The following is a 13061-nucleotide window of genomic DNA, read 5'->3' as shown; positions in this document are numbered from 1 at the left end:
AGATGAGCTTGAAGCTCAGATGAAAATGGGGAACGACAATATTGTTGGGATAACGGAGACATGGCTGCAGGGGGATCAGGCCTGGGAATTGAGTGTACCAGGGTATACATGCTATCGTAGAGACAGAAATATGGGAAGAGGGGGTGGGGTGGCCCTGTTGGTGAGGAATGAGATTCAGTCCTTAGCAAGAGGTGACTTGGGAACAGGGGAAGTAGAGTCTGTGTGGATTGAGCTGAGGAACAGTAAGGGTAAAAAGACCCTAATGGGTGTTGTGTACAGGCCCCCAAACAGTAGCGTGGATATTGGGTACAAGTTGATTAGGGAGTTAACATTGGCATGTGCTAAAGGTAATGCAGTCGTTATGGGAGATTTCAACATGCAGGTGGACTGGCAGAATCAGGTAGGTGCTGGACCCCAGGATAGGGAGTTTGTGGAGTGTCTAAGGGATGTATTTTTGGAACAGCTTGTGCTTGAGCCAACCAGGAACAAGGCTATTTTGGACTTGGTGATGTGTAATGAACAGGAATTGATAAGTGATCTTGAAGTAAAGGAGCCATTAGGAAGTAGTGATCATAACATGATAAGTTTTTATCTACAATTTGAGAGGGATAGGGGCAGATCAGAGGTGTCAGTGTTGCAATTAAATAAAGGAGACTACGGAGCCATGAGGGAAGAGCTGGTCAAAGTTAAATGGGCGGATGCCCTGGCAGGAAAGACAGTGGATCAGCAGTGGCAGATATTCTTGGGCATAATACAAAAGATGCAAATGCAGTTCATTCCAATGAGAAGGAAGGATTCAAAGAGGGGGAAGGGGCCACAGTGGTTGACAAAGGAAGTCAGAGATTGTATAGCATTAAAAAAAAGGAAGTATGACAGAGCTAAGGTGAGTGGGAGGACAGATGATTGGGAAGTTTTTAAGGAACAACAGAACTTAACTAAAAAGACAATATGGGGAGAAAAAATGAGGTACGAACGCAAGCTAGCCAGGAATATAAAGGAAGATAGCAAAAGCTAAAGAAAGAAGATAGTTAAGAACAATGTTGGGCCCTTGAAGAATGAATTGGGTGAAATTGTTATGGGAAACAGAGAAATGGCAGAAGAATTTAATGAGTACTTTAGATGTGTTTTCACTAAGGAAGACACAAGCAATCTCCCAGATGTATGGATGGGCCAGGGTCATAAGATATCAGAGGAATTGAGACAGATTGACATTAGGAAAGAAACTGTGATGAGTAGACTGGTAGGACTGAAGGCTAATAAATCCCCGGGTCCAGATGGTCTGCATCCGAGGGTCCTAAAAGAGGTGGCTCAGGAAATTGCGGATGCATTGGTAATCATTTTCCAATGTTCCTTAGATTCAGGATCAGTTCCTGAAGATTGGAGAGTGGCTAATGTTGTCCCACTTTTCAAGAAGGGAGGGAAGGAGAAAATGGAGAACTATCGCCCTGTTAGCCTAACGTCAGTCGTGGGGAAGATGCTTGAGTCCATTATTAAGGACGAAATAGTGGCACATCTAGATGGCAGAAATAGGATTAGGCCGAGCCAGCATAGATTTACCAAGGGCAAATCATGCTTGACTAATCTGTTGGAGTTTTTTGAGGGTGTAACAAGGATGTTAGACGAGGGTAAGCCAGTGGATGTTGTGTACCTAGATTTTCAGAAGGCATTCGATAAGGTGCCACATAGGAGATTGGTGAGTAAAATCAGAGCTCATGGCATTGGGGGCAGGGTTTCAACATGGATAGAAAACTGGTTGGCAGATAGAAAGCAAAGGGTAGCAGTGAATGGGTGTTTCTCAGACTGGCTGGAGGTGACTAGTGGGGTACCACAGGGCTCTGTATTGGGACCACAGTTCTTTACGATTTATGTCAATGATTTAGATGAGGGCATTGAAAACTATATCAGCAAGTTTGCTGACGATACTAAACTGGGTGGCAGAGTGACATGCGAAGAGGACGTTAGGAGAATACAGGGAGACTTGGATAGGCTGGGTGAGTGGGCAGATACTTGGCAGATGTCATTCAATGTGAATAAATGTGAAGTTATCCACTTTGGAAGCTGGAACTTGAGGGCAGAGTATTGTCTGAATGGTGTCGAGTTAGGTAAGGGAGAAATGCAAAGAGACCTAGGAGTCCTAGTTCACCAGTCAATGAAGGTGAATGAGCAAGTGCAACAGGCAGTGAAGAGGGCAAATGGAATGTTGGCCTTTGTTACAAGGGGAATTGAATACAAGAGCAAGGATGTTCTTTTGCATTTGCACAGGGCCCTGGTGAGACCACGCCTGGAATATTGTGTACAGTTTTGGTCTCCAGGTTTAAGGAAGGACATTCTGGCAATTGAGGAAGTGCAGCGTAGATTCACTAGGTTGATTCCTGGGATGGCAGGGCTGTCTTACGCAGAGAGATTGGAGAGATTGGGCTTGTACACGCTGGAATTGAGGAGATTGAGAGGGGATCTGATTGAAACGTTTAAGATAATTAAAGGATTTGATAGGATTGAGGCAGGTAATATGTTCCAGATGTTGGGAGAGTCCAGTACCAGAGGGCATGGATTGAGAATAAGAGGTCAGTTATTTAAAACAGAGTTGAGGAAGAGCTTCTTCTCCCAGAGAGTTGTGGAGGTGTGGAATGCACTGCCTCGGAAGACGGTGGAGGCCAATTCTCTGGATGCTTTCAAGAAGGAGCTGGATAGATATCTGATGGATAGGGGAATCAAGGGATATGGGGACAAGGCAGGGACTGGGTACTGATAGTGAATGATCAGCCATGATCTCAGAATGGCGGTGCAGACTCGAGGGGCCGAATGGTCTACTTCTGCACCTATTGTCTATTGTCTATTTGTTCCATTTGCAAGGATAAGTGCCAGGAGGGAGATCAATGAGGATGGACAAGTGGACAAGGGAGTTACGTCGGGAGCAATACCCTGCAGAAAGCAGAAAGTGGGGGAGAAGGGAAAGATGTGCTTGGTGGTGGGATCCTATTGGAGATTGCAGAAATTAGGGAGAATTACACGCTAGACGCAGAGGCTGGGAGTGTGGTACGTGAGGACAAGAGGAATCCAATCCCTGGTGGGATGGCGGGAGGGTGGGGTGAGAGCAGACAAGGGGGAAATGGAAGAGATGTGGTTGAGGGCAGCATTGATGATGGGACGTATGCAAAATGGAAGAGATTCCACCTCCCCATTCTGACATGTCAGTCCACGGCCTCCTCTACTGTTGTGATGAGACCACACTCAGGTTGGAGGAACAACACCTTATATTCTGTCTGGGTAGCCTCCAACCTGATGGCATTAACACTGATTTCTTAAACTTTCGGTAATGCCCCCCTAACCTCTCCTTCACTATTCCCCATTCCCATTTCCCTCACTCATCTTATATCCTTACCGGCCCATCATCTCCCTCTGCTGCTCCTCCCCCTTTTCCTTCTTCCATGACTTTCTGTCCTCTCCTATCAGACTCCCCCCTCTCCAGTCCTGTATATTTTTCGTGATTCAACATCCCATTTTCATTGAAGATGTGCACTGATCTTCTTGACTTTTAGTGTTCGGTTTGCAGGAAAGCCCTAGTACTAAAGGATATTGAAGTATATGGAGGATTTTTGTCATCGCAGAGTGTTGTGGATAGGGGAGGAGATTCTATATACGTAGGAGATGGTATCTTGCCATTTAACCTTCTGTCTCTCTTTGTTTCCTGCTATGGCTGGCCTCCTCCCATTCTTTCAGCAGATTAAGGTGCTCATGACCAAATACTCTTTTTCAGTTGCTTGTTTCTGTTGGGGTGGATAAATCAATCTCATCTATTAATTGATCGAGCAAGAGCACAGCACTCTCCCGTTTTAAGTGGACTTCCAAACTAAATATTGACAAATTACTAGAAAAGTCTTATCAAGTTATACTTGCAAGTTTCAGTCTTTTTCAAAGCTTCAGCAGCAATTGAACAGTAAAAGGTAGGTTGTACTTAGTAGTCCTTGAAATCCTTATTAATTATTCGTTAATTTGTTTGTTCCTAATTGGCTTGTTACTGGTAGGAAAAAGCTTTAGACCAATGGATCCCAAAACTTTTTTGGGTCTCCGCCCCCTTGGCTTCTAGACCATATTCCTTCTCTCTTTCCAGCATAAAAAATACAAACTATTTTGATTTGCGATCCACAGTGAAAGAAAATAGGAATTGCAAATTCCTATTTAAAGCTACAAAAATATTTTTTTCTTTATTTAATTACAGTAAAGACAATTTTCATCAACTACGTTAAAACATACACAAGTAGTCCAAGTATTCACTACTACATTGCTTTTTCACCTTTCAATAAGATGGATGGGCTTGGTGCAGTGATATCAGCTTCTCAACATCAGGCTGAATTTCACTCAGAAGTAGTCTTAGATCGCTATGTTCTGTAATTTGCAGTCAGTTTCATTGCTTTGAAAGAAGCTGGGTGACTGCATTGAAACTGTGCTCCATTAAATATGACATTGGAAAGGCAATAAGGAACATCTTGACCATTTTCCATAATGCAGGATAGTGTTCAGGTGTCTTTCTGTATTGGTATGATTTTTTGAACCTCAGCTTCAGCTCGAAGTTATTTTGCAGCGAGGTTGGTTCTATCTCCATCCTTCCTGTTAATTCCTCATTACAAGTGTTCAGAAGTGAATTTATTACGCAATCGGGAATTAGGATCAAGAGAAGATCTTCAAATCTCTGTGAGATGAGTATTTTCATGCAGTTCACCCAGGAGGACATGGTATACTTGAAAATCATCATCTGTTTTTCTTACTTTCTTTTCCAATTCAGAGACGCTCAGAAATTGGAAAAGGTTGCAATGGCCAATGTTGCACTCAAACGTGGTTAACTTGGACTGAAATGTGGAGACAACTGATTTGACTGATAAGATTCACATAACTTCCTTACAAATGAAGACCAATTTCATTAAACTTTGTGAACAATTCTGACAAATAAGCAATGTCATGCCTGGCATCCTTGGTTTGATTATTGAATGAAGCATTTGAGTCTTCAAAGAATTTTATCAGTTTCAAAAAGCACATGGAAGTGTCTCAGTTTATTTTTGAGAGCCACTTGACCTCTATGTGCAACAGCTAGCGTTCAAACTGTTCATCATTTACAATACAAATGTCTCAAAATTTTTAAGAATTGAGAGCATGGGACTTGATTTTGTTTACCGCTGTGTATTTAATGATTTCTACATCCAATCACTTAGCTTTTTTTGTGACAAGATATTGTCTGTGAATTACACAGTGAAGGGTAAATACATTAGGTACAACTTTTTTCAAGAAAGTAATAATCCCATGGTGCCATCCTGTCATTGAAGGTGTCCCATCTGTGGCACAAGCAAGACTGTTAGTGAGTGGAATATTCTTCTTTTTGAAAAATTGCTCAACAATCTGAAATATTGACTCTCCTTTCATAACTGTTTCTTGTCTCCTTGCAAATAACAAGTCTCAAACTATGCTTTCATCTTTTATGATGCAAACATAACTAAGAAGCAAAGACTCATTACCTGGGAGAGTTGACTCATCCAACTGCAGAGCAAATTCTGCCATTCCACATTCTCAGACATTTCATCAATTCATCTTTGAGCAGAGTTGAGTGAAATTGCTTTAATTATTTGGTCAGGTAACTTATACAAAACCCTACTCAGAACCTCACTTGCCTCCGGCAGAATCAATTCTTCTCCAATTGTATGGGACTTTACAGAATTAGCAATGAGCAATGAAATGGTGTATGGAGCACGCAGACCAACACTGTTTATTGGTGAAGTGCTGGCAAACGTGTTTTGAAGTGTTTTCCCTTTCAAGAACTGACTGAAAATAAGCTACTGTGAGATCTTGTTTGCTTTACCAGAGTGTATTCTCTTCATATGTTCAAGGAGCCTGTACTGTTTCACAGCCTCAGATGAAAAAAGCTTTTTCACACAACAGACACATTGGCTGCTGTTGGTTGCTTGGTGCTAGTATAAACCCATATTTCAGATACTCCACACTATACTGTCTGTACTTATTTTTCATTTGGTCTGCTTTTGGGATTTTCATTATGGATTAATGATCACCGTCAATCACCTATTGTTTTAGTCCAACCTCAAGTGTTGTGATCAATAAAGCAGTAAGTTATCACATCATCACAGCTCAGACACCACCTGACTCTTTGCCTGAAGGTACATAAAGTGGGGCAGCAATATCTTGGTTGGGCCATGGCTAGAGAAATGCAGTCAAGACCATTTGAAAGGGCAAATACCCTAATTTACAGGAATTGTGTCACTGCTGATTAGATTATGGGAATTGTGCTAATTAACACTGTACTACTGTAGTGAACGGCAATCATGCGCGGGCTGGGCTGGAAATAACATGATTTCTGCAGTCTAGATTTCTCATGATTTGCCAAATACAGAAGTGTCACATTTCTTTTCAACAACTATAATGTGTTTTGAGCAAAGTCTAAGAGAATGGTGTTTTAGGAAGAGATGAGGTGATTACGTGATCATTGTAATCAATTTTTTGAGGCACTGAAGATCAAATCCTTATAATCAGTAATTTATTTCTTAAATTAAACCCAGCTGCCCCTCCTACTACTGACAGCCACCCTCCAACACCCTCTATATCTTTATTAGCCCCTTAGAAACTCCATTGCCCCCGGAGGGGGGTGTTATCACTCCCTTTGGGAATCACCACTTCAGACCAAGCACTATCAATCAAAATTCTGTGCTGGCTTGATAATGACTGTTGGTGGGAAATTTAATGGGGCCTTCAGACTAATAGCTTAAGCGAAGCCACAACTCCTTTATCACGGTGGTGTTCAATGTAAATCTGGGCTATATTGTTTAGATTTTTGACTGTCAGTGTGGAGTCTTTGTCTGAAGGTGACACATAAAAATCGCTTTTGTAATGAATCCTCGAGTCAGGGTTCTTAAGTTTTGTTCTCAATTCATTATACATTACAAAGTTCCCCAACCTTCCCGGTAGCAGGTATCCCCTATACAACTTGCCCAGAATCTGAAACAATTCAATAACAAAAATCAAGCAGAATGGATAATTGGGGAATGAGTGGAAGTGGTTTAAAATCAGTGATTTTCTTTCAGGTTCCTCTGTAATCACTGTGGTAAGTGACACACATGATGAAGCCCAATGGCACCTCATCTTGCACCTTGTCATTCTCACAAATGCACTGTGGCCCATAGATGGTGCTGGCCACAACCACGTAGATGGCCTTCACAGTATGTTTCAGAGATACTTTAAGTTCTGCTTAGGCTGGGGAGTCTGAGGTTGGGAATGCAACTCGTGTAAGCCCACTTTGAATAACACTCTCATGGCCATGAAGGCTTAACCTCATACCCCACAGCCAGATTGCACTCTTTGCCTAATTGTCCCCTTCACACTTTTACACTACTGGACTCCTGTCCCCAACCCCATCTCACCCCCACAGGACTGAAATGCCAGACCAATCCCTCCATCTACCATTCGATGGCTAAAACCCATCCAGACTACATACTGGCCCCTGCTTTCCTCCCCACCTTGGACCACTTTGCTCACAACCCTCCAATCTCACCTGATTTATACACATTCTCTGCATGGGTAGAACCTCTGAACAGAAGACCCTTTCCCATGTAAGGCCTGCCCAATGGTGTACAATGTCTTTAACTTCTTACACTCCTAAGTAATATGGTATTAAGCCATAAAATCACAGAGTCATAGAACACTACAGCACAGAAACAGGCCCTCCAACCCATCTAGTCTGTGCCACATTATTTGCTGCCTGCACCACATTGGACCACATCTAGATCCATAACATTTCCGACGAATTTCTCTTATATGTTGAAATTGAGCCTGAATCCACCACTCTGCTGGCAGCCCATTCCACACCGTCACAATCCTTTGAGTGTATATGTTCCCCCTCATCATCCCTTAAACAGTTCACCTTTCAAAAGTTTGAAGGTTCATCATACTATCAAAGTATACAACACCGAAATTCTTCAATTTTCCGGGTAGCCATGAAACCAAGAAAGAAAGGTAGCATGATCATGAATCCCCAAATTCCTCCTCCTGCACAAAAAAATGATCAAAATGGACCAGGCACATAGACCCCCAAATCCCTCTTCCTGCACAAAAATAAAAGAATATAAAAACTATAAGACTTAACAAAAAATTCATAGTCCAAGTCCACGTCCAAAACACAGAAAACCTGGGCAACACTCCACAGCAGCAGGCTGTGCCCTCTCTGGTAGCATAGCACAGCGATCAGTAGACGGGCTGCCAGAGCTCGCCCGACACATTTGCTTCGATGCTTCAGTCGCTCTTGCTGCTTTAGCCAGCAAACAATGCAAGTTTTAGTCGGTGGAATGGAGCCAAACAGCAGCTTGCATCCTGGCCTGTGAGGTTCGTGCACTCTGTCGCTGCCTCCTGGAACCCTCTCGGAGACTGCAGAGTGCTGGAACACCCAACCGATCTCCAAACCCACGTTGATGTTTCAATCATCCTCACCACTTTACTCGGCAATCAATGGAAGCTACATTTGACAAAATGGGGTTAAACTTTGGCTCACACTCCATCCTGCAGCCTTTGTGCCACGGTGTTCACTCATGCTGCCTCTGCCTCTGAATCTCCGAGACTGCAGAGCATTGAAGCCTCCAAATGATCTCCAACAGTTCCAGAACCACATTCAAGATGAGAAACAAATGTAAAAGACATAAAAGAAGTCAGCAAGATGGCTCCATGATCTAAACAGAAGATATTGACCAAAGGAGCATTGTATGCTGGTATCAGTTTGACTGGAAGACTTTTCACTCTTCTAGTCTAGTTCTAGTCTCACACAACCTCAATTAAAAAGACCTGCATGCATTAATCTTATTTATACCCCTCATAATTTTGTATACCTCTATCAAATCTCATTCTCTAACACTACAGGAAATAAAGTCCTAACCTTTGCCCATAGCTCAGGTCCTCAAGTCCCATCAACATCCTCGTAAATTTTCTCTGCACTCTTTCAATCTTCTTTTTCCTCTAGGTGGTTGACCAAAACTGCATACAATAGTCCACATTAGGCCCCACCAACATCTTATACAACTTCAACATAGCATCCCATCTCTTGTACTCAGCAGTATGATTCATGAAGGCTGACCTGCCAAAAACTCTCTTTCTGACCTGATCTGCCTGTGATGCCACTTTCAAGGAATTATGGATCTGTATTTCCAGATACTTTATTTTACTGCACTCCTCAGTGCCCTACCATTCGCTGCGTAAGACCCGCCCTGGTTTGTCCTCCCAACATGCAACACCTCAGACTTGTCTGCATTAAATTCCATCTGCCATTTTTCAACCCATTTCTCCATCTGGTGCAGATCCCGCAGCAAGCTTTGATAAGCTTCCTCGCTGTCCACTACACACCCAATTTTGGTGTCATCTGCAAATTTGCTGATCTAGTTTACCACATTATTATTCAAATTGTTGATACAGATAAGAAACAACAACGTACCCAGCACCGATCCATGTGGCATACCACTAGTCAGAGAGGCAGCCACCTACTACCACTCTCTTGCTTTTCCCAGAAAAGCCAATGTCTGATTCAATTTACTATCTTATCCTGACTCCTAAGTCACTTAAGCTTCTTACAATCTTCAATATGGAATCTTGTCAATGGCCTTGCTAAAGTTCATGTAGGCAACATCCACTGCTTATCTTCTATCAACTTTCTTTGCAACGTCTTTGAAAAACTCTGTATGATTGGTTAGACATGAGCTACCATGCACAAAGCCACGTTGACTATTCCTAATCAGTTCCTGTCTATCCAAATACTTAAATATTTGGTTCCTTAGAGTACCTTCTAATAACTTACCTAATTCTGATGGTAGGCTCACAGGCCTATAATTTCCTGGTTTATCCTTAGAGCCTTTCTTCAACATTAGCTATCATCCAATCCTCCAGCACCTCACCGATGGCTAAAGATGTTTTAACTACCTCTACTAAGGCCCCTGCAATTTCTGCACTTGCCTCCCACCGGTTCCGATGAAAAAGCTTTTCAGATCCTGGTGATCTATCCACCCTAATTTGCCTCCAGACAGCAAGCACCAACTTCTTTGAAATCTGTATACAATCCATGACCTCACTACTGTGTTGCCTCACTTCTATAGACTTTGTGCCCATCCTCTGAGTAAATACAGATGCAAAAAATCCATTTAGGATCTCTTACAGCTCCATGCAAAGTTGACCACTCAGATCTTCCAGAGCACCAGTTTTGTCCATTGCTAATATATCTATAAAAGCCCTTGGGATTCTCCTTCAACTTGTCTGCAGAGCTAACCTCATGCCTTCTTCTCTCATTCTTGCTTTCCTTCTTAAGTAATCTCTTGCATTTATTATACTCAATTACCTCATTTGTTCCTGCTATGCAGCTTCTTCTTCTTCTTAACTGGGGCCTCAATATCTCCCAAAAACCAAGGTTTCCTTGCCCTTTATTCCAACAGGAACATACAAACTCAGTACTCTCAAAATTTCACTTCTGAAGGCCTCCCAATTACCAAGCACACCTTTGCCAGAAAACAACTTGTCCTAATCCACTCTTGCCAGATCAGTATCAATACCATCAAAATAGGCATTTCTCAAACTTAGAATCTTAACCCATGGGTCAGACCTATCCTTCTCCATAACTTTCTTGAAATAAATGGCATTATCTTCTCTTTTGAAGGAACTTCATTAGTCCAACACACATCACTCCACAAAAGTATTCTTCATGACGCAAAATGTGACAATTTTGGTTATATAACTGCAGAACTATGCTGCAGAGAGTGGTGCACAACTAATATTAGGCAGGGTGTGGCCACAAACCACGATCTCTGGACAGATTATTCACTGGCAACACACACAAAATGCTGGCAGAACTCAGCAAATCAGGCAGTATCTATAGAAATGATTATACAGTCAACGTGTCAGACTGAGACTCTTCATCAGGACTGGAAAGGAAGGTGGAAGATGCCGGAATAAAAGAAGTTTGGTGGAGGGTGGGAGAAGTGGAAGGAGTACAGGCTAAATGTGATAAGTGACGGGTGGGTGGGGGAGGGGGATGAAGTAAGAAGCTGGAAGGTGATAACTGGGAAAAGCAAAGGGCTGTGGAAGAATGAATTTGATAGGAGAGGAGAGTGGATCATTGGAAAAATGGAAAGAGGAGGGGCACTACTTTGTTGAGCACGTCTGCTCCATCCGCAATTGGCAGAATATTCCAATGGCCAACCATTTCAATTCCTAACCCGTTTTCTGTTTCAACATGTTGGTTAAGGACCTCCTTTTCTATCACGATGAGGCTATTCTTAGGTTGGAGAAGCAACACCTCATATTCCATCTAGATAGCCTCCAATCTGATGGGATGAACATTGATTTCTACAATTTCCAGTAATTTTCCTCCACTCCCCTTTCCCTCTTCTTCATTTCCCGACTTCAGCCTCTTACCTCTTTCCCTCACCTGCCTATTATCTCCCCCTGGGGCTCCTCCTCCTTCCTTTTCTCCAAAAATCCACTCTCCTGTTCCCCAGATTCCTTCTTTTCCAACCTTTTGCCTTTTCCTCATCACCTCCCAGCTTCTTACTTCACCCCCTCCCCCATCCACTTGGCTTCACCAATTACCTTCCAGCTTCCCTCTTCCCTCTTCCTTTACAGTCCCAATGCAGGGTCTCCGCTCAAAATGTTAACTGTTTATTCATATTCATAGGTGCTGCCTGACCAGCTGAGTTCCTCCAACATTTTGTGTGTGTTGCTTTGGATTTCCAGCATCTGCAGGATCTCGTATATTGAAAATGATCCACCAGTATCTTTTCCAAACACTCTGACTCCTTGACTATTCCCCCTTCTCGCCCTGTCTCTCAGTTTCCCCATGTCTGCCACGTCTCTACTCATGATGAGGCTTTCAATTCCAGGACTTCCTAGAAGTATTCTTTTGCAGAAAATGGGGGTTCCCCTCCACTGCTATCAAAGCAGCCTCACCCATATCACCTTCACTTCCCACACCTCTGCCTTCTTTCTCTCTGTAACACCCTTTTCCTCTCTTCTCTTTCTACTGACTCCCCTCCAGGCACTCAACCCTGTACCTGAGCTCATTTTTACAACTGCCGCTACCTCCCTCTCCCTCATTTGGGGTCATGAACAGTTCTTCCAGGCGAGGCAACATGTCATCTGTGAATCCATCAGTGTCATTTATGGCATCTGTGGTTCTTGATGCAGTGTCCACTAAGCGAAATGGAGGCATTGCTTCGTTGAACACCTAGATCTCCTGGTGTCCAGCCATTTTAATTCCACTTCCCAATCCCAGACTGACGGGTCTGACCATAGCCTCTCCTACTGCCTCGTTGAAGCAGATGAAGGCTGGAGGAGCAACAGCTCATATTTCCTCTAGGTTGTCTCCAACCTGATCAATTTCTCCATCTTCCAGTAATTAATCCCCCTGTTGCTCCCCCAAGCCCCTCTTCTCCACCGTTTTCCCTTACCCCTGTGGCCGCTTCTTCTCTTTTCCCTTACCTAACCTCACAACCTGTGCATTGCCTCCAACTTCTTCGCCCTGGTTCCCCAACTTCATGCCCTTATTCCATGGTCAACTGTCACCTCGTAACAGATTCTTTCTTCTGCTCTTCACCTCTCTCTCCCAGCTTCTCAAATCATTCCCTTCCTTTCTCTCCCTGGTCCTCCTTTCTTTCTCCTTTACCTGGATTCACCTATCAAGTCAAGTCAAATTTATTTGTAAAGCACACGTAAAAACAACCCGTTGACCAAAGAGCTGTACAAACCATAACAGGTAGCTAAGATCACAAATACAAGAAACACAGATATAAACAAGGCACTCAGCTTATAGGCACAAAATAAACAATACATGAGCCTAGGCACAAGCCAAAAATCAGCCACTTCCCATGTTGTGCTCCTCTCCCTCCCCCTATCCTTTTATTCTGGTTTCTGCCCTTTCCCATTCCATTTCTGATGAAGGGTCTCTGCCAAAAATGATGACTGTTCATTTCCCTCCATTGACGCAGTGTTCCTGTTGCATTTCTGTGCTGTTCCAGGTTTCTGTCATCTGCAGCCTTTCC

General features: G+C 43.1%; 1 protein-coding gene across 2 annotated transcripts in view; it reads right to left on the bottom strand.

Moving 5' to 3' along the window:
* The window catches only part of cmc4 (C-x(9)-C motif containing 4 homolog (S. cerevisiae)), a 75430-nt gene that overhangs the window by 7545 nt on the left and 54824 nt on the right, over positions 1-13061 (bottom strand). Inside the window, exon 6 of one of the 2 annotated variants that reach the window (XM_059977240.1) lies at positions 4864-5327. The exons of the other annotated variant lie outside the window; for it this stretch is intronic. Within the exon in view, the coding sequence (XP_059833223.1) occupies positions 5261-5327 (67 nt within the window). The 3' untranslated portion in view covers positions 4864-5260. Of the gene's footprint in view, positions 1-4863; positions 5328-13061 lie in introns of those variants that run through there. 2 annotated transcript variants of the gene reach the window in all.

This window comes from Hypanus sabinus, chromosome 8 (assembly GCF_030144855.1).
Source record: "Hypanus sabinus isolate sHypSab1 chromosome 8, sHypSab1.hap1, whole genome shotgun sequence".
NCBI classification, from domain to species: Eukaryota; Metazoa; Chordata; class Chondrichthyes; order Myliobatiformes; family Dasyatidae; genus Hypanus; species Hypanus sabinus.
The sequence above is the reverse complement of the archived record's forward strand: the minus strand, read 5'-3'. Positions and strand labels throughout refer to the sequence as shown.